At 43.3% G+C, this 26934-nt stretch overlaps 1 protein-coding gene across 2 annotated transcripts in view; it reads right to left on the bottom strand.

The window, feature by feature from the left end:
- ERBB4 (erb-b2 receptor tyrosine kinase 4) overlaps window positions 1-26934 on the bottom strand; it is a 1781744-nt gene that overhangs the window by 555492 nt on the left and 1199318 nt on the right. For both annotated transcript variants that reach the window (XM_033945093.1, XM_033945094.1), the window contains exon 5: window positions 21368-21433. In XM_033945093.1, the coding sequence (XP_033800984.1) occupies window positions 21368-21433 (66 nt within the window). The remainder of the gene's footprint in view (window positions 1-21367; window positions 21434-26934) is intronic.

Below are 26934 nucleotides of genomic sequence, written 5' to 3'. Positions count from 1 at the left end.
TCTATGTGCACTTTATACCCATCACAAGTTTCAAAGGGAAAGTAAGGATGTGCTTTTGGAAGTTAGTTCAAACTACATAAACTAAAGGCCCCTTTCACAAAAGGTGCGCTAGCGGTTTTAGCGCACGCTAAAATGCAGCGCACGCTAGCCGCTACTGCCTCCTTTTAAGCAGGCGGTAGTTTTTCGGCTAGCACGTGCTATAGCGCGCGCCAATCATGTGCGTGCACTAAAAAACGCTAGCGCACCTTCGTAAAAGGAGCCCTAAAAGTTCTTCTGGTGTAGATTTATCTCCTAAGTGATTTAAATTGATAAGTACTATGCATCTTCCCCATATACAAAAAATGAAGGGGGGGAGGGGGACCTCCAGCACTGTTTATATTGCTAAGGTTTGTTTGTTTTTTAACCTTTTCCAATCAAACCATGAATTCCCAATACTCTGAAGAATTAAATTCAGCATGGCCTGAAGAAAACCTATCTTTTTGATTTATTTTTTATCGGTAATAAAATGCTCATAATTCCTGAATTAAAGAGTGAGCGCTGTAAATCTGGAAGCTGTGGGGCCTTCATCTTCAGTCCATGACAGTTCCCAAAACAATGGACATCTTTGGTGAAGGGGGAGGAGAGGAGAGAGTGAGAGGGAGCGAGCATTGGTGAGGGAGGAAAAAGGAGAAATAGAGAGTGGTTTGGGAATGTGAAATGGAAAGAAAGTGTACAGGGGACAGGGAGGACAGGCTTGTGGGGCAGGGCAGGGAGAGAGAATGTGTGCCATGGGGGATAGGAAAGAGATAGAAAGTGTTTAGGAGGGTGGAATGAAGGAACAGAGATAGAGACCCTGATTCTGTAAGTGTTGCCTGTCGCATATCAATCAACAGGTGCTGCTTCCACAATCACAGCTCCCTAGTACCCTAGGCATCGGAAATGTAGGCCAGGGTTTTATAGGCCTACATTTCTGGTGCCCAGGGTCCTCCCTGAATTGCAGCCAGTGGCACATAATGATGCCAAAGCCCAGCGCCGCTCCTAACCATGCCTATTTCATCACTATGTGCCGCTAGCCACCAGGGACCTAGGCGCCGGTCCCGGAGGCCATGTAGTGGCAGCTGTTTTCTTTTATGAGGTTTTAATTGTATTTTAATGGCACAACCAATTATTGCACCACTTGCACTCAATTAAATCAATTAAGTTAGGCCGCCTAACTTTCAACAGCTGTTGTAGAATCCGGCCCAGAGCGTGTGTACACATGGGTGGGGGAGAGAGGGAAGGTGAACACCTGGGATAGGGAAAGGCAAATACTGGCAGAGAACGGAAAAAGTACCTTGGGGTGGGGGAGGGGGGGAACAAAGGAAATAGAGTGTCTTGGGGAAGGGAAAGGGAAAGAAGAGTACCTGAGTGGGGTAGCATTGGAAGATGGGTAGGGTTACCAGACATCCAGAAAAACCCGGACATGTCCTCTTTTTAGAGGACTTTCTGGGTGCCCAGACAGACTTTCCAAAACCCGGTAGTTTGTCTTAGTTTTGGAAAGCCTCGACCTGCTGGCTGCATTTAGAGGGCCTCTGAGTATGCATGGATGACGTCACATGCATCCACGCATGCTCAGAGACCCTCCAGGCATGGCCTGGCGGTTGGAAAACAAAGATGAGGCTTTGAAGGGGGATGGGGTTGGAGGCAGAACAGGTCATGGCTAAGGCCGGTAGGGGGCCAGAGGTATGTATCTGGGTTTCTCTTTACAAAAATCTGGTAACCCTAAAGGTGAGGCACATCTGAATCCACAGCAACATCTGCAAGTTACAAGCAGTGCTAAACAGGAATATTACAGAACATTTGGGGTAGTACAGCTCATAAATGGCAATTCTCCTTCTACTCCCTTCCCAAGGAATTCAGAGCTATTTTACCAGAACTGTTAGTTCAAGTCCAACCTGAAAGATTGCCTCACTAAACCTACTAGTTAGGATTATGTTACAGTAAATACTGGCTGAGCTGTTTCAGAAGGTGCAAGGTCATAAACTCTACTCTCATTTTAATTTGTTCCCTGGACGCAGTGACTACACCTCACACTAATATAAATCCCCTACCATTTCTTTTCATATGTGGAGTGGCATTTGAGAAAGGACATGCAGAAGGGAATAATAATAATAACTTTATTTTTGTATACCGCAATACCATAACAGTTCAGAGCGGTTAACAAAGTAAGAGACTGTACATAGACAGCGATGTTACAATCAAGACAATTAGCTTAACTTAGCAAGTCGTGAGTAGTCAGGATATCCGGAGGCATATCGGAGATACAAGGCAGGGTTATAAGGTAGGGAGGGAGTCAGAGAAATTTATCAAAGAGATAGGTTTTTATTGGTTTTCTGAAAGTTTGGTAGGAGGGTGAGTTAGAAATGAGAGTGGATAAACATTTATTCCATTTGCCTGCTTGGAATTGCATCATCCAAATCAAGCCATGTGGAATCCCTGTCCTAGTTTACAAGAGACTCTGCCAAATGTAAGGCCTCTTGTAAAATAGGAGCACAGCTGCACTTCCCAGCCCCTCCACATCCACAAAGAACATCAATTTTAGAAAGCTGGATATAGGAGGGAAATGTAGTTTACCTCCCTACATAGACATGGGAGCAGCATTCCAGCATCGCTAACAGTCCCATTCCCAGCATCAACATGCACCCCAACATCACCTACAAGGGGTGTTCAATAATTTATCTACATGAGTATGAAAGAAAATAGCTAGTGTGTTGAAACAAGTCTGTGCATGTTGTGGCATGTCTCAAGGTCACCATGCACAGTTGCAACTCTGTGAGAGTCTAACATTCCAACAGACAGTATGTCAAGATAGACCTCGTGTGAATCAAGTAAGAAACTGCTAGATTTGGAGTACCATTCAGTGATAAAATTTCTTACAATAAAAGGGAACAAGCCAAAGAAGAACCATGAATGCATGACTGCAGCTTATAGTGAGTCTACCATATCATCCTACAAAGTAAAATTTTGGAGCAAGCAATTTAAGTGGGGTAGAGAATCCATTGATTATGAACCTCACACTGGACAGCCTGTGGAACAATTTCCACAGAAATGTGCAAGAAAGTAAAGGATTTAATTTTGTCAGATAGATGAATTAAGGTTTCCCAAATAGCTGAAGAAATGATCATCTTGGCAGGTACAGTTTGGAAAATAATTCATGAAAAGTTGGGCATGTCTAAGGTTAGTGCAAGATGTGTTTCAAGAATACTGATGCCATGTCACAAGACTCCGTGAAGACCAAGCGGAATTGAGACAGGAGTGCAGGACTGGAAATGTAACAGTGATGGGGGACTTCAACTACCCAGGGATAGACTGGAGTACGGGTCACTCCAACTGCAATAGGGAGATAGGATTTGTAGAAGCTGTGAAGGACTGCTTCATGGAGCAACTAGTCAAAGAACCGACGCGAGGGGGTACTACTCTTGACCTCATCCTAAACGGATTAGGGGGGCCTGCAAGAGGGGTAGAAGTGGGAGGACCACTAGGCAACAGTGATCACAACACGATCAGATTCACATTAGAAAGAGGGACACCCATAGTTAGGAGGACCGCAACAACTGCGCTGAACTTCAAGAAAGGGAACTACGTTGCTATGAGGGAAATGGTGGAGAGGAAGCTCAGAAACATCTTTAGGATGGAGACTGTGGGAAGCGCCTGGACCCTATTCAGGGACGCCCTGCAAGAAGCACAGAGAATGTACGTCCCCAACTTCAGGAAAGGCTGCAAGAACAAGCGACCAAAGGACCCGGTTTGGATGTCAATAGAAGTAAAGAGGGCGATAAAGGACAAAAAAGTATCTTTCCGGAGATGGAAAAAGGACCCAACAGAGGAAAATCACCAGGCGCACAGGAAATGCCAAAAGGAATGCCACCGGGAGGTTAGAAAAGCAAAAGGGAAATACGAAGAGGGGCTGGCCAAGAAGGCGAAAAACTTCAAGGCATTCTTCAGTTACGTTAAGGGGAAACGACCAGCGAGAGAGGAAGTAGGGCCGTTGGACGATGGGGACAGGAAGGGAGTGATTAAGGAGGATAAAGAGGTAGCTGAGAGGTTGAACACGTTCTTCTCGTCGGTTTTCACGAGCGAAGACAAATCTAATATACCAGACTCAGAGGAGCTCATGAGTGGGGAACAGACTGAAAAATTAGAGCACATAGAGGTAAGTAGGGAGGATGTCCTCAAACAGATAGACAGGTTAAAATGCGGCAAATCACCGGGCCCGGACGGGATCCATCCAAGGGTTCTGAAGGAACTAAGACAGGAAATAGCGGACACAATACAACATGTTTGCAACCTATCCTTGAAAACTGGTGAGGTACCGGAGGACTGGAAATTGGCAAATGTCACACCCATCTTCAAGAAAGGATCGAGGGGTGACCCTGGGAACTACAGGCCAGTGAGCCTGACTTCAATTATAGGGAAGATTGTGGAAGCTATGATCAAGGACGGCATTTGCGAGCACATCGAGAGAAATGGCCTACTGAGAACAAGCCAGCACGGATTCTGTAAGGGAAGGTCGTGCCTAACGAACCTTCTGTACTTCTTTGAGGGAATAAGCAGTCGGGTGGACAATGGGGAGCCCATAGACATCATTTACCTCGACTTTCAAAAGGCTTTCGACAAGGTGCCACATGAAAGGCTACTTAAGAAGCTGTGGAACCACGGGGTGGGAGGGGATGTGCACAGATGGATCAAGCACTGGTTATCGGGAAGACTGCAGAGGGTTGGAGTAAAGGGTCAATATTCTGACTGGCGGGGAGTCACGAGCGGTGTGCCACAGGGATCGGTGCTGGGGCCTTTACTCTTTAACATATTCATCAATGACCTGGAAAAGGAGGCAAAGTGTGAGGTTATAAAATTCGCAGACGATACCAATATGTGCGGCAGAGTTACGACCAGGGAGGAGTGTGAAGACCTACAAAGGGACCTGGACAAGCTGGAAGACTGGGCAAACAAATGGCAAATGCGCTTCAACATGGACAAATGCAAGGTCATGCATATAGGGAAAAAGAACCCGTTGTTCAGCTACAAATTAGGGGGGGTATTGTTGGGAGACAGCAGACTCGAGAGAGACTTGGGTATGCTGGTGGATGCATCACTGAAGCCATCTGCACAGTGCGCAGCAGCCTCGAAAAAAGCCAATAGGATGCTGGGCATCATAAAGAAGGGCATAGCAACCAGAACACGGGAAGTCATCATGCCTTTGTATCGAGCGATGGTACGTCCACATCTGGAGTACTGCGTTCAGTATTGGTCGCCGCACCTCAAGAAGGACATGGCGGTACTTGAGAGAGTCCAAAGGAGAGCAACGAAATTGGTAAGAGGGCTGGAACACTGCTCATACGCCGAGAGGCTGGATAGGCTGGGGCTCTTCTCTCTGGAGAAAAGGAGGCTCAGGGGAGATATGATAGAGACTTTCAAGATCATGAGGGGCATAGAGAAGGTGGATAGGGACAGATTCTTTAGACTGAAGGGGACAGCAAATACGAGGGGACATTCTGAGAAACTGAAGGGAGATAGGTTCAAAACAAATGCAAGGAAGTTTTTTTTCACCCAAAGGGTCGTGGACACTTGGAATGCGCTACCGGAGGAAGTGATCAAGCAGAATACGGTACAAGGATTCAAACAGGGATTGGATGGATTCCTGAGGGATAAAGGGATCGTGGGATACTGAGGGAGGAGCTGGGAGGTAATACAAGTATAGGAAGTAAATCAGGAAATGAGTATAAACTAACCTGGTCGTGCATGTGCAAGACCGGAGGGCTAGGACTTCGATAGGAAGGCAGGACTTAAATGGGAAACCAAGGTGGCAAGGGAGCCCCTTCTGATGATTCAGACAGGTCTTGACCTGTTTTGGGCCGCCGCGGGAGCGGACTGCTGGGCGGGATGGACCTGTGGTCTGACCCGGCGGAGGCACTGCTTATGTTCTTATGTTCTTATGAGACTTGGGTCTATCACAGAGATCCTAAGTCCAAAAAGGAGTTAATGCACTGGAAACATAAGTCATCCCAACCCCACAAAAGTTCAAGACAGAAAAATCTGCAGGCAAAGTCATAGCAACTGTTTTCTGGGATGATGAAGGACTTTTGCTTCTGGGATGATGAAGGACTTTTGCTTCTGAAGTTCATGCCACACAAGACAACCATAACTGGGGAGATTACACCAACACAATGATTGCTTTGCAAGAGTCAATCAAGGAGAAAAGACAAAGAAAACTCACAGTGGAAGTGCTGCTTCTTCATGACAATGCATTGGTACACATGTCATGACAATCACAGGCTGCCATCCAAGAATGTCATTCAGCAACTGAATCATCCACCCTACAGTCCTGACCTGGCTCCCTCAGATCATTTCCTGTTCTGAGTTTTGAAGAAATCTCTCCATGGACAGTGGTTTACAAGTGATGAAAACTTCAAGGAAGTTGTGTCATCCTGGTTTGAAGGTTAACAGAAGAATCACCATTTTGATTCAATCAGGGCCTTAGGCCCCTCCCACTGAATCCCAAGATGCATTGGGAGTGGAAGGCCCATCATTCTCAGCACGCAGCCCTATAGACATGAAGGAATGGGCTTCCCGCATGCCGATTTTGCACTGGAAGGTACGGAGGAGTCAGGTGATATGTGGGTGCGGGTGTTGCCTCATGTTGGGGGTATCAGTGATATTGGGAGGTGTTGCCTGATGTTGAGAGGTGTTGAGTAATGTGGGGTGGTGTTGGGTGATGTGGGGAGGGGTCTGGTGATATGGGGGGATCCAAGAATGTTGGGGGATGTGGAGGGATGTTGGGGATGTCAGGGGGGGTCTGGGGATGTCGGGATGGAGGGGGTGTAGAGCTACAGCAGATCCTGGCAGGGGGAGCTGGCCAGAATCCTAGAAATCAGTGAAGCTCATGGGGGTTCCTCTGCCGCAATCAACTGATGGCAAGCTGTCAATGTGCTGTTTTTCCCCCATCTCTGGGTGGTGGGAGGAGGTTGGTGACAACTGGGGGAGTAAGGGGAAATCATGCCTTAATCCCTCCAGTGGTCATATGGTCATTTTAGGCAGCTTTGGGGCACTTAGACCTATAACAGGTCTAACTGCCGGTGTCTAAATGAAGAGGGTTTTATATATACAGTATATATATTTATTTTAAAATGTATATACCGCATAACAACTATGTGGTTTATAAAATTACATGCATACATATTTAAGAAATGCTAAACATGTTTCAACATGACAAACACAAAAAGACATTAACTAGCGGTATCATTATGAAAATCTTCTTTTAAATTCATCCTACAAGATGTAAACACAAGATCCCATAAATATAACAAATTGGAACGGTTTGGCAAGAAAAAACATCCATTTGCTCCTTTATGCCACATTTTGCACATTTTTTTTTGCTTGAAAATGAGTCATATATATTTTTTATGTTAATTTACAGTAAAACCCTTGAAACGGCGTTTTTATGGGCGAAACAAGGCCAAGTTGGGCACTGTTTTATTTATAAAGTATTAATAGAAACTTTGCTTAACTCTTGATGTTGCTTATCATCTCTTGGGGCTCCTTTTACTAAGGTGCACTAGGGCTTTAATGCGTGGAATAGTGCGAGCTACATTGCCACGCGGGCTAGACCTTAACGCCAGCATTGAGCCGGCGTTAGTTCTAGAAGCGTAGCATGCGGTAATTTCCTGCGTGCGCTAGAAACACTAGCGCACCTTAGTAAAAGGAGCCCTTGGTATTGCTCTGTTTTGAAATAGCATTTAAACGTCTCTTTAAACATTTAAACCTGTGAATGCTTCTAAAATTACCATCTTAGCCATTCAAAAGATCTTTAAATATAAAGAATCTCTGTATTGCTTTCTCTCTCTGTAAATTTTGCTTTCGGTTGACAACTGTAACAGCGGAAAATGCTTGAGGTTTTTTTTTGTTGTTGTTGTTTTTGTTCATTTTAATGTAGTCTGTGCTTTGCTCCAGAAACCTGAGTAATTAATCAGTCTTCCTTCAGTGTTTCATTTAATTTTATATTATGTCAGGAAACTGTAAATCTAAAAAGGAAAAAAAAAATGGAAGGGAGCAGAAATCAATAGGGTAGTGGTATGAACATGTGAACTTATTAGTGAAATACAAGGATTTTAATTAAAGATGTAGGCTTGCAGAGAAAGTGTTATATTAACCTGATTGATCAGGACTGCTGCCTCAGCTGTTTCCCTTATTCTTTCTCTTTGCCCCACTCCTGTTTGTTTTTCTTGCTCTAATTGGATATTTACTGCACCAGCACTCTCCTCTTTCAGCCACTCGGTAAGGTGGAAACTGTATTGTAAATACAATTATGTTTGGATCATGTTGCCTATTAGAATACATGGATTTGTTTACGTTATTACACAAAATGAGATGTGCTAAATTTTGTGCTGGCATCTGTTCTTTTTAGCGGATTTCTTATAATGGCAGCTTATCCAGTTACAAAGTTGAATTATAAGGCCATTTCTGGGTTGTTCACAAAAGCAGGTTCAATAATATAATTTATGTCATACTTTCCTTAACAACTGAGCCTGAATTATCAATTTTTAGAATTCCTCTTATCCTTTGTCTTTTCCACTTCTGAGAATAAGAATGGCCTTACTGGGTGAAACCAATGGTCCATCCAACCCAGTATCTCGTCTTCACGGAGGCCAATCCAAGTCTTCTTCTCAACGATGTGCTCTCGAAAACAAAACTAATGAAATACGGTGTTCCACAGGGGGCTCTGCTATCCCCCCCTACTATTCAATCTCAATATTAGACCTGTCCCAGACATAGTCCACAAATATCAAATATGGATTCACTCCTTCATGAATGACATCCAACTGTTCCTACAGCTAGGAGAAGCCCATGACTCCCATATTGTGAAGCTCGCCTCTCAGAACCTGCCTCTCAGAAATTAAAAAAACTGGATGTCCATCAACAAATTACAACTAAATGCCTCCAAGATGGAACTTCTTTAGATCCACAAAGAACAATGTGACCACGCCCATCCCTTTCTGTGCTGGGACTCGACTACTATAACTGCAAAAGACCAAGTGTGCAGCCTAGGAATACTCCTTGATTTGCAACCTGTCACTTTCCAACCATATCTCTCAGGTGATATCTTCCTCATTTTACTACCTAAGGCAACTCCGAAAAATAAGGAACTACTTTTCAGAGTCTGACTTTGACTAACTACTACATGCCTTAGTAGTCTACCGCATGGATTACTGCAATGTGCTATTCAACAGTCTCATTGTGAAGAATATACAACATCTCCACTGTGTTCAAAATGAGGCTTTCAGGCTTCTGAAAAACTCCCGTGCCCGCAACCCTGTCTCCCAGGATCTAGTGTCGGCTCACTGGCTGCCTGTAGCCAAACATTGTGTCTTCAAGGGCCTGATGCTAACGTTCAAAACCTTGCATAACATGGCACCAGGCTACGTGACAGCTAAGCTTCCATACATGCCAAACCAGTCCCTCTGCTCCCGGGACAAAATATGCCTCAAAATGCCCCCTTCGACTGCAAACTGCCAAGAGATGGTCCTACTCCCACTTCATACTGAGCAAGTGGAATTGGCTGCCCCCAGCAGATCATATGTCTTGAAGGACTCCTCAGTTTTAGAAAAGCAATAAAAACATACATCTTCACTTAAACCCTTGCCCTTGATCAATAGACTACAAAGAAATATGTATTGGTACCAGAATCAGTATGTGTAAATCATAGACTGTAACTTTCTGTATGTCAAATTAGGATAAAACTTGTACTGAAAAACTTGCACCATAAGGATAACAATGGCAAATTGTAGCCAGAAATTGTACAGTATATTATGTATATTAATATTAGACCCTAGTATATATCAAATTAGGATAAAATCTTGTATCATAAACTTGTACTGAAATTATGTATGTTCAACCTGCAACCTGTTAAGAACATAAGAATTGCTGCTGCTGGGTCAGACCAGTGGTCCATCGTGCCCAGCAGTCCGCTCCCGCGTCAGCCCCTAGGTCAAAGACCAGTGTCCTAACTGAGATCAGCCCTACCTGCGTATGTTCCGGTTCAGCAGGAACTTGTCTAACTTTGTCTTGAATCCCTGGAGGGTGTTTTCCTCTATAGCGTTCCACCACTCTCTGGGTGAAGAAGAACTTCCTTATATTTGTACGAAATCTATCCCCTTTTAACTTTAGAAAGTGCCCTCTCGTTCTCCCTACCTTGGAGAGGATGAACAACCTGTCTTTATCTACTAAGTCTATTCCCTTCAGTATCTTGAATGTTTCGATCATGTCTCTTCTCAGTCTCCTCTTTTCAAGGGAGAAGAGGCCCAGTTTCTCTAATCTCTCACTGTACGGCAACTCCTCCAGACCCTTAACCATTTTAGTTACTCTTCTCTGGACCCTTTTGAGTAGTATCATGTCCTTCTTCATGTACGGCGACCAGTGCTGGACGGAGTATTCCAGGTGAGGGCATACCATGGTCCAGTACAGCGGCATGATAACTATCTCCGATCTGTTCATGATCCCCTTCTTAATCATTCCTAACTCTTTGGGGACAACAGGACAGAAAATGGATTAAATAAATAAATTGTTCTTGTTTCACTTATTGTAATCCGCTTCAAACCTTTTCATATGGTATAGGCAGAATATAAAAGCTCGATAAGGTGAAGTAAAGATGGCTTTTTGATTTGGCACTATCAACATAGCAGCCAAAAATTTGTGGACAGTAGAATTATATGTTTGTCAGATCCCTGTGAACATAGAATTCCATTTGAAAAGTATTATCTCTCATATTAGGAAATACTAAAGAGGTTAGTGTTCTTCAGCTTGGAAAAGAGACGGCTGAGGGGAGATATGATTGAAGTCTACAAAATCCTGAGTGGTGTAGAATGGGTACAAGTAGATCAATTTTTTGCTGCATCAAGATTTACAAAGACTAGGGGGCACTTGATTAAGTTATAAAGTAATACTTTTAAAACTAATAGGAGGAAATATTTTTTCACTCAGAGAAAAGTTAAGCCTGGAACACATTACCAGAGGATGTGGTAAGAGTGGTTAATGTAGCTGGTTTTAAAAAGGTTTGGATAAGTTCCTAGAGGAAAAGTCCATGGTCTGCCATTGAGACAGACTGTGGACTTACCCACTGCTTGCCCTGGATCGGTAGCATGGAATGCTTTCTACTAATTGGGTTTTTGTCAGGTGCTTGTGACTTGGATTGGCCTCCGTGAAGACGAGATACTGGGTTGGGATCTGTTATTGGGTTGGGATCTGTTATTGGGTTGGGATCTGTTACTGGGTTGGGATCTGTTATTCAAGAAAGAGGAGAACCATCATAGTGCAATGTCTCAGATTCTGATTTCAGAGAGCCACTCAATGAGGAGAGGATGGTCAATAGTGTCGAAGGCCACGCTGAGATCCATTAGTTTCCAGCAATTGTCAATGATGTTGAGGAGGATATTTTCAGTACTGTGGAATTTCCTGAATCCTGATTGGAAGAACATAAGAACAAAAGAAGTCCTCTGCTGGGTCAGACCAGAGGTCCATCGTAGTCCTCTATCTATACCCCTCTATCCCCTTTTCCTTCAGAAAATTGTCCAATCCCTTCTTGAACCCTAATACCGTACTGTCCTATCACACCCTCTGGATGCACATTCCAGGCATCCACCACCCGTTGGGTGAAGAAAATCTTCCTAGCATTGGTTTTGAATCTGTTCCCTTTCAACTTTTCCGAATGCCCTCTCGTTCTTGTAGTTTTCGAAAGTTTGAAGAATCTGTCCCTCTCCACTTTCTCTATGCCCTTCATGATCTTGTAAGTCTCTATCATATCCCTTCTAATTCTTCTCTTCTCCAGGGAAAAGAGCCCCAGTTTCTCCAGCCTCTCAGTGTATGAAAGGTTTACCATACCTTTTATCAAATGTGTCACTCTGCTCTGAACCCTCTCGAGTATCGCCATATCCTTCTTAAGGTAAGGCGACCAATATTGGACGCAGTACTCCAGATGCGGACGCACCATCGCCCGATACAACGGCAGGATAACTTATTTCATTCTGGTTGTAATACCCTTTTTGATTATACCTAGCATTCTATTCGCTCTCTTAGCGGCCGCTGCGCACTGTGCCATCGGCTTCATTGTTTTGTCCATAATTACCCCCAAGTCCCTTTCCTGGGTATTCTCACTCCCTCCAATCATATACCTGTACCTTGGGTTTCTGCTTCCTACATGCAATACTTTACATTTCTCTACATTGAACTTCATCTGTCATCTCGTCGCCCACTCCCCTAGTTTGTTCAGGTCCCTTTGTAATTCTTCGCAGTCCTCTTTAGTCCGAGCACCACTAAATAGTTTGGTATTGTCTGCAAATTTTATTATTCACACTTCGTCCCTGTTTCTAGATCATTTATAAATATATTGAATAGCAGCGGTCCGAGCACCGACTCCTGCGGAACACCACTCGTGACCCTCCTCCAGTCCGAGTAGTCGCCCTTCACTCCTACCCTCTGCTTCCTTCCCGCCAACCAATTTCTGATCCATCTATGTACGTCTCCTTCCACCCCAATTACTTCTCCTTTCACAACCAATTACTTCTCTGCCCCTAACACCACCTACTTTTCAAGTAGGCAATGTTAGGCGTTGCAAGGTATCTCGACTTAGGAGTCACTAGGTGAAGCGTACTAAGTGTTTTTAGATTTGTTTTTTAATCAGTTTTTAATGGCATGGTCAATTAATATTGGTGACGGGACAATCGCACGCCAGACACCAGCGCACCGACAATCGAGCGCTGACAATTTGGCGCAAGACACAAGCATGCCGCAGGAAAACTTAGTTTTAAAGAGCTCCGATGCAGAGTGTGAGTGGGGACCCCCCCCCCCACTTTACTGCATACTGTTCGTGCTGCCACTGGGAGGGGTGTGGGGGGTGCAACTCCCCACATTATGGAGAAAACAGAACTTTTCCTGAAAAAAATCAGAAAAAGTTCCGTTTTCTCTATAATGGAGGGTTCCAACCCTCCAACCTCCCCCCAACATCAGCGCGAACACTATGCAGTAAAGTGGGGGGGTTCCCCAATCACACTCTGCTTTGGAGCTCTTTAAAACTAGTTTTCCTGCGGCGCGCTGGTGTCTTGTGCTGAATTGTCTGCCCTCCAATGTCGGCGTGCTGGTGTCTCACGCACAACTGATTATGAACCATTAATATTATAGGAAATCTCTTTTTATCTGTCTAACAGACTATTGAACACAACAAAGTATGGATAATCGTATAGTTATGCTTTTCTCTTAGTTATCTTGCCAATATCTGTGACCTGGGGGATAAAGACTTTAAGTGCTTGTGGCTGCCGGACATTAGATAAATCTTGTCTGGTCACCCTTTTTGTGAGCTATAATTAGTCTTAAAAAAAAACAAAAAACAACCCTTAGGGCTCCTTTTACGAAGGCATGTTAGGGCCTTAACGCGTGGAATAGCGTGCGCTAGCTGCTACCCTCTCCTCTTGAGCAGGCAGTAGTTTTTCGGCTAGCGCGTGCTAATCCGGTGCATGCGCTAAAAACACTAGCGCACCTTCGTAAAAGAAGCCCTTAGTGTCACTGAGTGATGCATGTAAATTCTGTTTTTTTTAGTGGATTTTATCACTTTTATTTCATATTGTTGGCTACCATATAACCATACCATTTAGATTACAGTACTCCCCTGAAATTCGTGAGAGTTGCGTTCCAGGAGCACCCGCAAATTTTGAAAAACTACAATAATTGGAGGCGGGATAGGGCTGTAGGGGCTACTGAGTCGGCAGCTGCGAGTAATGGGGGCCAGAAGATGTGCACGGTGGTCCCGGGTCATGGAAGAGGCGGACGGAGGATATTTTTGCGGAGGGAAAAAAACGCAAACAACTGGGGCTGCGAACACTGAACTGCGAGTTCGCAGGGGAGTACTGTACTACTTAGCTTGAGCTGGGAGCAGAAAACTGAAAAATTGAGCGTCAAAGCTAATAACCGCCATGGCCGGTGATTTAAAAAAGCCCAACGCGGCTTCGTAAAAGGGGGCAATGTGATTTAAGGCCTAACGTTGCTTGATGAATTCCCCCTAAACCTTCATAATAGATAACATAGGATGTAAGTGGAGGTGGAACATAGACAAGACAGAGAACAGGAGTTAGGGGAAGGATAATGGTGACTAATTTATGGAAAACTTGTGGAGTCAAAAAAGTTATTTACTTGGATTAGGAAAAACCAGTAAAACAACCTCATTTTTTAATATTATTTTTTCCTAGTTGCTAGGACTGTCACACAAGCATATAGGAATAGGTTTGCCTGTGTGTTCCTTAATAAATATTTTTAGTCATTAACTAGGTTGGACTCCTTCCACCTTGTATTGTCTGGCATCCTTTTTTGGCTTTTACATCCATCAAATGATATCGCCTGTGGCATTCTCGCTGCATGTTTTACATACTCACAATAAAGAATGAGCAACATGAGTGAAAAAGATAAGATAAATTCTGCCATTTTAAATCAGCCCAACCTAAATTCATGCCAAACCAATTACACCCAGGACTTTTTCCTTAGAAAAATAATACGCTCCATGTCAGATCTATTGGAAAATTTGGATTTATATAAAATCACAAAAAATGAAGAAAATTTAAATGTGGATATAGCATTATTATGTGTTGAGTATATTAAAGATCTCATTATGAAATATCAGAATGACTTACAGACCAGCAAGATAAAAATAAATGTCTTACTGAACAATGCATTTTCACCTTTGCAGGCTAATGAGGTACCAAACCTCAACAGATGTATTCAGTAAAACTGACTTTTCTGCTTTTTAGAGCTGAATGGTTGGCTGCAAGACAATTTTATATCATCTACTTCATGATTATGATTAGCTTATTATCCTTTGTAGTTACACTTACCTACAAAAACAAGTCAATATATTCTCTCTCTTTCCATTGATAATTGAAAAAAATAAAAAGTAATTGTGTGATAGGCACCTATCTCCTTCCATCTAACTCCAAAGTAGGCATGTCTAGGAGTGGAGAAGGACTTAGTTGCTACTAATAGAGAATGACGCGAGGACAAATTTTTCACCATCCCCGCGGGAACTCATTTTCCCATCCCATCGAGTTCTTTTTCTGTCCCTGCCCCATTCCTGCAAGCTCTGTCCTCATCTGCACAAGCTTCAAACACTTTAAAATCATAAGTGTTCGAGGCTTGCATGGTTAAGGCAGAGCTTACAGGAATGGGGCAGGGACGGCGACAAAACTTGCAGGGACGGGGAAATTGAGTTCCTGCAGGAATAGGGAAAAATTTGTCCACGTGTCATTCTCTAGCTGCTAAGCACAGTCCTCTATGGGACTTATGCGTCTTTAATGTAGGCTTTTAAACTCTGGCCATGCACCTAAGTTTTAAGTTTGGCAGGTTTCTGTAACAGGTGCCCAAGTGTGATTGTTATTTTACATGGAAACTGTTTAAAAATAGATGGTCTATACCACAGTTCTTCAACCGCCGGTCCGCGGACCGGTGTCGGTCCGCAAAAAAATGTTGCCGGTCCGCGAAAGATTCGGGTCCCCGCCACAGCAAAAAGTGCCGGCATCAGCTGACGTGCAACTTCCTGTTGCCGTCGCTATGCCGACACTCCTGCCTTCCACCTCCTACTCCTGCCGCGTGTCTCCGCACCCCTAGACAAGAAGGGGCAGCTCTGTGTACTTTTAACTTCGGCACACAGCTGCCCCTAAGCAGTTTTTTAGCCGCGGTTTCATGAGGCAGCCTCGGGGCCTTTGATAGGCCGGCTCGTTTCGATGATGCGATGTGGGCCGGCCTACCAAAGGCCCCGAGGCTGCCTCATGAAACTGCGCTAAAATACAGCTTAGGGCAGCTGTGTGCCGAAGTTAAAAGTACACAGAGCTGCCGCTAGCCTACATCGAGGAAACATTTGCTGGAGAGGGAAGGAGGGAAGGGAGAAGGGGTACTCCTGGACAAGGGAGGGGAAGGGGCTACTGCTGGCAGGGGAGAAGGGACAAGAATTACTGTTGGATAAGAGGAGGAGGGAAGGGAGAAGGGGTACTCCTGGACAAGGGAGGGGAAGGGGCTACTGCTGGCAGGGGAGAAGGGAAAGGGAAAGGACAAGAATTACTGTTGGATAAGAGGAGGAGGAAAGGGAGAAGGGGTACTCCTGGACAAGGGAGGGGAAGGGGAAGGGGCTACTGCTGACAGGGGAGAAGGGGAAGGGACGAGAATTACTGTTGGATAAGGGGAGGAAGAAAGGGAGAAGGTACTGCTGGACAGGGGAGGAGGAACATTAGAAGGAAACAGCTGGCAGGGAGATTAGAGGAGGGGAAGGAGTCAGGATGGAATGGAGAGATCAGATGAGAGAAAGGGGAGAAACAGAGGAATGACAAAGTAGAAAGAGATTGATGCTGGGAAGGGGGGTCAGATGAAAAATAAGGAAAGAGGGACAAAGATGCTAGATCTGGTGTAGGAGAGAGGGGCATAGAAAGAACACAGATACCATATGGAAGGGGGAGGGGTGGAGGGAAGACAGTGGATGGAAGAGGCAGATGCTGGATTGAAGAGACAGAGGGCAGACACTGGATGGAAGAGAGTGAAAAGAAGATGAAAGCAGAAACCAGAGACGACAAAAGTTAGAAAAAATAATTTTATTTCTATCTTGTGATTAGAATATATCAGATTTAAAATATGTATCCTGCTAGAGCTGATGTTAGACATAACTGGGGAGTGCAAAGCCCAGGCAGTGCATCTTTAGCTTCCAGCTGGCTTAGGGCTCTCTCTGACCAGGAGGCAGTTGCCCTAGTTCCACTCCCCTAACACCATTCCTGCCATGTGTGACTGTGGTATTCTGTTAGCATGATATTTGTGTAGCAGTCTGTAATAATTTGGTTTATATAATTTGGTATACAAACCTAAGGCTTAGTTTAGTTTAGTTTATTCAATTTTCTTGATAGTAGAGGGGATATATGTGAAGGGGAGGGGAGACGGGGGTTTTGTTGATCCTTTCCCTGTATTATTTATATTTATAAAATGACAATTGTACAGAATATTGTTTCTTTTTATACTTTAATAAAATATGTTCAATATAAAATCATAACTATTTGAGGCTTGTGTGGATGAGATCAGATGGTTAATGGGACCGAGCTCGCGGGGATGGGGTGGCAATGGAGTTTTTAAAAATTTCAGTCTTATTAGTTTTCCGGTCCACAAAATAATTATTTTATTTCCGCCGGTCCATAGGTGTAAAAAGGTTGAAGAACACTGGTCTATACATTTTAAAAATAAATAATAAATATATTATAGGCACCTATCTTTTTAGACACCATTTACAAGTTCCCCCTTAAGGGGCAATTCTGTATAGGTTGCCAAAACGTAGGTGCTAAAATGCAGGCCACATGATGGGCACTAAGCACTATTCCATAATGATATCTTTACGGACAGATTCCATTATAGTGTAGGTCAGCATTTCATGTGTCAGCACATTGGCATGACCACTTATGCCTGGTCTATGGAAGGCATAAATGTATGTACCTAAATGTTAGCACATTGGAGCCAATATTCAGGCTGCGGGAGGTCCCATGGTCAGCTCTGACACAGTGACCGGCATTGAATATCCTTTTTTTTAACTTGGCCAGCTAACTTATCTAGCGAAGCCGACACGCTCCACCTCCCACCCCCACCCCAGCAGCAACTCCACACTGGGACGGAACACGGCGCACGCAGCGACTCACATGCTGCACGTGGCTGGCCCACAAGCCTTCCCCCCCAATGTCAATTTTGGCACATGAGGCACTAACTTGGGACATAGGAGGAAGGGAATAGAAAGGTAGAATTGATGGGCATGAGTGTGTGAGTGAAAATGGTGCACATGGGGAAAGGAAAAATGGGCATAGAGAAAGAGAGAAGTGAGGTAGAGATGCATGGGGAATAGAAGGTTGAGAGGGAGAAATGTTGGATATGGTGGTGGAGAGAGCAGATTGAAGGGGATGTTAGGGGAATGAATTTTGGACATAGTGATGGAGGGAAAAATGTGGCATGATGCTGGAGAGGGGTGATAGGAGGAGAAATGGGCAAGGGGCTGGTGGGCTGTGGTGAAAAATGCTGCATATTATCTGGGAGATGAGAGAGGGATAAATGTTGGATATGGCAGTAGAGGGGGTGGGAGAGATGCCTAGATCTCTCAAGGAAGGAAAGTTGGACTCATGTAGGAACAGAGAGAGAGATGTTGGTTGGGTAAGGGAATGGGGTCCGGAGGAGAGGAAGCATGCAGGAATGGGGTCCGGAGGAGAGGAAGCATGCAACCAGAGACTCATGAACTCACCAGATAACATAGATAGGAAAAATAATTTTATTTTCAATTTAGTGATCAAAAGGTGTCAGTTTTGTGAATTTATATCTGTTGTCTATATTTTGCTCTATATTTGTCAATTTTTCTATAGTTGTTACTGATTGCATATTTTAAAGTAATCTGCCTTGACCTCTTTGAAAAAATACCCGAATATAAATGATAATTAACATTTTCTATGCGTACAGTGTGCTTTGTGTTTTTTGTTGTTATTTTTATTTTGTGGTTACCATTATGTATTACCGTATTTTCACTCATATACCGCGCACCCGTGTAAAACGCGCACACGGGTATAGCGCACGGAAACTGTAATTTATGTAAATAAATTTTTGTATACCATGCATGCCGCCCCGACTCTCCTTTCGCCCGCCCCGACTCTCCTCTGGCCAGCCCGACTCTCCTTTAGCCCGCCCCGACTCTCCTCTGGCCAGCCCGACTCTCCTTTAGCCCGCCCCAACTCTCCTCTCCCCCTTGAAGTCCTGTCCCCCCTTGAAGTCCTGTCCCCACCCTGAAAGCCTGATGCCCCCCCCCCCCGGAATCCAATTCACCCCCCTGCAGGACCGCTCGCACCCCCACCCCGAAGGACCGCTCGCGCTCGCACATGCACCCGCACCCGCACTCCCACCCCGAAGGACCGCTCGCACCCCCACAGCCTCCCCCCCATCATGTAGAAACTGCCTACCGTTGTCCTGCTGCTTCCTCTGCCGGTGGTCCTGCCCCTTCTCTTAGCCCTGCGTCTACACTGCTTCCTCTTCCAGCGGTCCCGCCCTTTCTCTGATGTCAGAGAAAGGGCGGGACCGCCGGCAAAGGAAGCAGCGTAGACGCAGGGCTAAGAGAAGGGGCAGGACCGCCGGCAGAGGAAGCAGCAGGACGACGGTATGCAGCTTCTACATGATGGGGGGAGGCTGTGGGGGTGCGGGCGGTCCTTCGGGGTGGGGGTGCAGGTACGAGTGCGTGTTCGAGCGCGAGCGGTCCTTCGGGGTGGGGGTGCGAGCGGTCCTGCGGGGTGAATCAGACGTCGGGTGAGGGAACTATGTAAAAAAAAGGGGGATAACGCGCTCACGAATATAATGCGCATGGTTATACTCGGTTTGTAAAAATCGTGTATAACGCGCGCGTTATATGTGTGAAAATACGGTATTAAGATTATATTGTGTGTATATGAAAAATGGATGGAATAAATTGTGTTACAATTAGTACTATTATTATGGGGGTGGGGTATGGGGCGGAGCTTGGGCGGGGATACTCGGTTGGTATTTGTTAGGCTTAGGCGATATTTAGCTTGAAGAAGTTGAGAAACACCGTTTTAGGCCAAGAAAGCCCTGACCTCATACATCAGCACCTAAGTTGTACATGACTACTTGCACCTAAATTGACTTAGGCGATAGGCACAATTCTACAAATGATGCCTAATTTTGAATGTATTTGGTACCGTTTTCAACGGTGCCTACCGAGTTACGCCTGATTCTCAAAACAGCATCCCAGTTGTAGGCAGCAATAGGAGTCCTACCACCATCTAACTGACCAATCAGAATGCATGTTTTCTAAAAAAAATGGATGCGGTTTATGATGCCTACAATGCCTAAGTACGCTTATAGATGCCTAAGGCCAGCGTAGGCATGGCTTACATTGGAAGTGTCCTCATGCTGGGCCTACATTTAAGATGTCTGTACAAAAAACAAACTTTCTTCCATACAGACAAGTGACACGCTGAGATTGATAGTACAATTTCTTTATTATCTCATGTAGTATAAATAGTCATACTCATCTCAGTCTACAGATACAGATTGGGTGGGAGGGAGGGAACTTTCAAGAAAAACTAAATTTTAAAGAACAAAAATGGATTTACAATTTAAACTGTGTGAAACCCTGGGGTTTGAATTCAGAAATAGAGTGGATGACATTAGTATGATAGGTTTGTTTTTGGTTGGCCAGGGGCGGGACGAATGAACATTATGTCATCATCACATGATCTGTTTGAAAGAATATAAATTGAGAGAACACAGCGGCCATGTTCCCTAGCTGACTGAACAATTTAGCGCGGGGAGCATGAGCTGTATGGCGTAAGGTATTTATTTATTTATCTATGATAATGTTTTATAAAATGCTATTGAGTTATTTAAAAGTATATTTATTGCTTCTTATAATATTTGAATTGCTGTTTGCACTTTATAAGGGGACTTTCCTTGATAAAGCCCGATTAGGGCGAAACATAGTTTCTATGTCGGAGTGCTGTCCCCACCCGCGTAGACTGAGATGAGTATGACTATTTATACTACATGAGATAATAAAGAAATTGTACTATCAATCTCAGCGTGTCACTTATCTGTAGGAAGAAAGTTTGTTTTCATTCAGCAGACACTAATGAGGTTTATAAACCTTTGAAAGTACTTATGAAGATATACCTTAGAGACCATATATTAATATAGTTCACTGAAACACTGGGTCTCTGGACATACTATTTGGAGTTATTTGGCTTGTACTGTACAAAAAACATACATAATTCTGGACATGGTGTCTACCGGTGACTGACCTGTTTTTCAGGCGCCTACCACAGCAGGCACTGTTTCCAGAATTAGGCCCTAAGTGCTTCCATGTTAACTGCTTCCAGGAAGCAAGAATTAATGGGAACATGAATGCAGGACCTGATTAGAAAATTATGGTTACGTCCCCACTAGTTGATGTGAAAAGTTTGCAGGTATTGTGTACTCAAGTCCTGCATTAATCCACAATAACTGCAAATTTTAACACTCCTTATTAAAAGGGCCACTTAAAGATACTATTACTATCCATAATAGAAAACAGCAAAACTTCTGGAAAATATTTATTCAACAATTCAATTGGAGATACCCTACTGTTAGGAAAATTCACACAGAGTGGGAAATTTTCACATAGCTTAGTCTATGAATATGTTTTTTTACCCATGGAAATGGCTTTTAACATTTTCTCTCCCCATGCCTATTTAAGCACATACCTAACACTGAATATTTCAAATACTTAATTGAACAGATACTACCTTTCAAACAATTCTCAAAAACTTACAGCTTTGGCAGTGATTTTCTGTTGGGCCCCAGCATCGACCAGTGCACGACTTATGACATTTTCCACCTGTGGAGCAGAAAAAAAACAATCCTCAAATTCTGTGCAGTGAATAACAATTTCAAAGATAGTCTTTAATAAACTTCATATGATAACAGGTACTGTGTAAAACAAATTTAAAACAAGCTTAGAACATAAAATTACAGTGTGTTCCCTTTAAGGCTTTATGAATCATTTTTAAAGTAGGCTTAATTTGATTGAACATTTATTTTTCATTGTGTCCTTAAACACCGTAGTGCTACAAGGGTCCCTGTAAACCTAGCATGTAATGCAAATAAAATGTTCATGAAGACTGTAATGTTAAAGTAGTTTATTATTATTTATTCATCACTGAAGCTCAGAAGTGAAAAGATTCTATATCTCCTCTAAACCTGTTGGATACTGGTTGGATAGAGCTGTAGCTATGTGTGATTTGTTTTGAACCTTATGCAGGAAGATGGAGGCTGTTCTGGAGCTGTGTTTCTCTTACAGGAGGCACCTCTTTTGAGTTTCATCAATGGAGGTTCCCCACCTACTGTACAGTGTCTTCCTGATGGCCTGGAAATTTATCCCTAGCACCCTTCACTATCTAAACCCTAGAAACTGGCAGGCTGTGCTCCATAGGGTCTCAGGAGCTGTCTGGGAACCCATAAGAACATAAGAATACATAAAAACATAGAAACATGATGGCAGATAAAGGCCAAATGGCCCAATTAGTCTGCAAATCCCATGTGCCTATCCCAGGCCCTCTTGAATTCAGACACAGTCTCTGTTTCCACCACCTATTCCAGGAGACTGTTACACGCGTCTACCAACTTTTCCGTAAAAAAGTATTTCCTCAGATTACTCTGGAGACTGTCACCTCTTAACTTCATCCTATGCCCGCTCATTGCAGAGTTTTCTTTCAAATGAAAGAGATTCGACTCATGCACATTTATATTATGTGGGTATTTAAACAACTATCATATGTCCCCTCTCCCGCCTTTCCTCCAAAGTATATAGATTGAGATCTTTAAGTCTGTCCCCATACGCCTACGCACCATTTTAGCAGACTTCCTCTGGACCGACTCCATCCTTTTTATATCTTTTTGAAGGTGCAACCTCCAGAATTATACACAATATTCTAAATGAGGTCTCACTGGAGTCTTATACAAATGCATCAATACCTCCTTTATCCTACTGGCCATACCTCTTCCTATGCGCCCTAGCATCCTTCTAGCTTTTGCCGTCACCTTTTCAACCTGTTTGGCCACCTTAAGATCATCACATACAATCGCACTTAAGTCCTGCTCATAAGTTCTTCACCTCGTAAATTGTACCATTCTTTTGGGCTTTTGCAGCTCAAATGCATGACCTTGCATTTCTTAGCATTAAATTTTAGCTATCAAATTTCAAACTATTCTTCAGACTTCGTAAGGTCTTTTCTCATGTTATTCACACCACCCAGGGTGTCCACTCTATTGCAGATTTTGGTATCATTTGCAAAGAGGCAAAACTTACCTAACAGCCCTTCAGCAATATCACTTATAAAAATGTTAAAAAGAACAGACACAAGAACATAACCTTGAGGCACACCAGTGGTAACATCCCTTTCCTCAATGACCACTACCCTCTGCCGTCTTCCACTTCAGTTCCTGACCCAGCCCATCACTTTGGGGCCCATCCCAAGAGCACTCAGTTTATTTATTAGACATCTGTGTGGAACACTGTCAAAGGCTTTGCTAAAATCTAAATATACCACAACTAGCGCACTCCCTCTACCTAATTCTCTGGTCACCTAGTCAAAGAAGTTGATCAGATTTGTCTGACAAGACCTAATCCTATTGAATCCATGTTTCCTCTGGTCCTGTAATCCACCGGATTGCAGAAGCTTCACCATTCTCTGTTTGTTTTAAAAGTGCATCCAATAATTTGCTTACCACAGAAGTCAAACTTACTGGTCTGTAATTCCCTACTTCTTCCTTACTACCACTTACCACTTTTGTGTAGAGGGATCACATCCACCCTACTCCAGTCCTCCAGTACCACTCCCGACTCTAAAGAAGCTTTGAAAAGGTCATTCAGCAGAGCCGCCAGAACTTCCCAATGTGCCAATAACCACTGCTACCAATTCAGGGAAACCACTGCTTTCCCTGAATTGGTAGCATAGAATGATGCTTATATTTGGGCTTTTAGCCCAAACCTCTATGACAAGAATTAGAATCTTTGTTTTTATCTAGTCCTATCGTTTATACATCTGTTCTAATCAACTGAATCTGGATTCTGTATAATTTTCACCGTTAATATATCTTCAAGGAAAGCCTCAGCCCCACCACTCCACCGCTATGTCACTTTTCAAACTCTGGGAAGCTTTACGTGATGCTTCATCATTGGCTGTCCACAATAATTAACTTTCGTGAAACAAATAAATATTTTCTTATTTTTTTAATTATTCTTATTTTTCAAATAAATATAAATTTTTAACGGTTTCAACTCATTTCCTCATATAAATATAAAGTGCATGTGTACTTAGCTTTATTTCAGCCAAAACCTGGGCTTTTGCCAGGTACAGGGATCTGTATTGGCCACCATGAAGACGGGATACTGGGATAAATGGACAATTAACATAGAAACATAGAATATAACGGCAGAAAAGGGCTGCAGCCCATCAAGTCTGCCCACGCTAATGACCTACCCCTAGACTTCACCTGGCTAGAGATCCCACATACATATCCCATTTCTTTTTAAAATCGAGCATGCTGCTGGCGTTAATCACCCGCAATGGAAGTTCATTCCAATGATCGACTACCCTTTCGGTGAAAAAATACTTCCTGGCGTCGCCATGAAATTGCCCGTCTTTGATTTTCAGCGGATGACCTCTTGTTGTTGAAGGTCCTTTAAGAAAGAAGATATCGTCTTCCACCTCGATGCGGCCCGTGATATATTTAAAAGTCTCAATCATGTCTCCCCTCTCTCTACGTTCCTCGAGCGAGTATAGCTGCAGTTTATTTAGTCTTTCCTCATATGGGAGGTTCTTGAGTCCCGAGACCATCCTGGTGGTCATTCGCTGAACCGACTCGATTCTCCGCACATCTTTTTGATAATGTGGTCTCCAGAATTGAACACAATATTCAAGATGAGGTCTCACCATGGATCTGTACAGGGGCATTATGACTTTGGGCCTCCGGCTGATGAAACCTCTACGGATGCATCCCACCATTTGTCTAGCCTTGGATGCAGCTTTTTCCACCTGCTTGGCAGTTTTCATGTCTTCACTAATGATTACTCCCAAATCACGCTCTGCCCTAGTCCTAGCTAAGGTCTGACCCAGTAAGGTTATTCTTATGTTCTTATGATAGCCATTTTCTTTGTTTTTGTGGACTAGGCAATTAAGAAAGAACACTTATTTTCCCAAGAACAAAAAAAATTTATTACATAGTGTAACAGAAGTACATTTTTATGATCTCTGTAGTACTGGAGAAATTGCATTAAGCACAAGCTTCCAACAAAGCTCAAAGTACAGCTAACATTTGGATTGCCATTGACAATTCTGAGTCCAATAGAATGGCCAAATGTTTTACTGAATTATTATTCAGTCCAATCTCTTTTCTGTAGCAGAATAACTAGAAATTCCCACAGCATGAACTGCCCAAAGCAATTCATTTATTTATACATTCAACTGTAGTATATGCATATTCATGAAATTATAGTGTTTACTGTTTGCAAAAATCAGTAGGAAAAACTATATTTGAGAAATGTGTACTCCATATCTAAACCTGTATATTCATGACAAAGTGACTGGAGGGCACATGAAGGAAGTCACAATCATCTCACTCTTTTGAAAATAAAGTTCTGTAATTATTAACTAATGAAAAATAAAACATAAAAATATGAAATTTGGTATCCATGATAAGCTAATTCTCCCAATGTTAACTTATTATATTGCCTTCAAATCATTATGAAAAAAACCCAAGAGAAGATAATCTCTGCAGAAAATGCAAAAAAGAACAAAACAGCGAAGATGGCCAAGAAGTAGAGGCATCAACACAGGTCAAACACACAGGGGGAAATTCTATAACCAGTGCCTAAATTTAGGCATCAGTAGGCGCCCTGCCGATGTCTGAAAAATGCCATCAGAAATGACAAAAAATGCCAGTGTTGAAGTACCTACCAATGCCTAAATAAAAGGTGGATGGCATCATGGCTAGGTAGCCGCTTTAGGCCGCAGAACATCAAAGTAGGTGTGGCCAGTTCCGTAAGTGGTGTTAGGTAGGCTAAAGCGGCTACCTAGCCATGATTCACGGCAAGATAAGAGGCTGAAATGTAGGCACAGAAAACCCTGGCTTACATTTTAGCTGCCTAATTATGCCACTGCGGGATCCTAAAGGCAGGCCACAGTAGCCATAAGCTGATCTAGGCAGGGGAAGTTATCCCCAATCAGCTGAGCTGGCAGTGCCTCCCTGAAGCCGCAGCTTTAGGGAGTCCAGCTCAGCTCAGCTGATGGTATAGAGGGGGGGGGGGGGAATACCCCTGCCATGATCTGCCATGATCAGCTGAGCAGTTTTTATTTATTTATTTAAAAAATTTATCAACCGCCTATAACTAGGTAGCATTACAGTAATAACATGCACAAAATATGACAAACAGGACTTTTACAAACATGGGTTACAGGTGAATAGTCGCATTTTAAATAAATCTTTACAATACAATTCATCTTAAAACCAGCATGCAACGTTTCAACTTTATTGATATGCTTCTAAAAATAGTGTGGTTTTAAAGATTTTTTAAAAAATTTCTGAATATCCAATAATGCTCTTAGCAGTCCAGTTAATTTGTTCCACAGTGTTACTCCCATGATAGAAATGGCAAATAATCTTTTGTTCTCAATAGTGTATTTTTGAGAAATTTGTCAAAGCCAATCGCATTGCTCCCTCAGATCGCAAAATTCTGAGAGGTTGGTAAATTGCCATAGCTTGTGATAGATACCAAGGAATCCCATGGTAAATGACTTTAAATATCAAAGTTAAAGCTTTGAAAATGATGTGTAATCGCACAGGTAACCAGTACAATTTCTAGCTCCTCAAATTAGCCTTGCAGCCGTGTTTTGGACCATTTGTAAAGGTTTACACTGAAATGTTGCAACCCCTAAATATAAGACATTACAATAGTTTAACTTAGATAAGACTATCGTCTGAACCACAATCCTGAAATCGTATGTTGACATCATCGATTTTAAACGACTTAACAGTCGTAACTGGAAAAAAGTAGATTTGACAAACAACAGGATTTGATCCTTCATGTTGAGTGTTGAGTCTAGCCAGACCCCTAGAATTTTCAGCTTCCATTGTATCATTATAGTCTGATCACAAACCTTAATCTCTTTTGGCCATTGCAGGTCATTCTTTCTCCCAATCAGCATAACCTCTGATTTTGCGAGATTCAAAACCAACATCAGCAGGAGCGATGTCTGCTCTCTCCTGCTGGAATCCCTGAACCCTCCCTTCGAAGTCCCGTGGCTGGACTGATGCCCACTCCCTCCTGCTTCCATGCCC

This window comes from Geotrypetes seraphini, chromosome 5, assembly GCF_902459505.1.
Source record: "Geotrypetes seraphini chromosome 5, aGeoSer1.1, whole genome shotgun sequence".
NCBI classification, from domain to species: domain Eukaryota; kingdom Metazoa; phylum Chordata; class Amphibia; order Gymnophiona; family Dermophiidae; genus Geotrypetes; species Geotrypetes seraphini.
The sequence above is the reverse complement of the archived record's forward strand: the minus strand, read 5'-3'. Positions and strand labels throughout refer to the sequence as shown.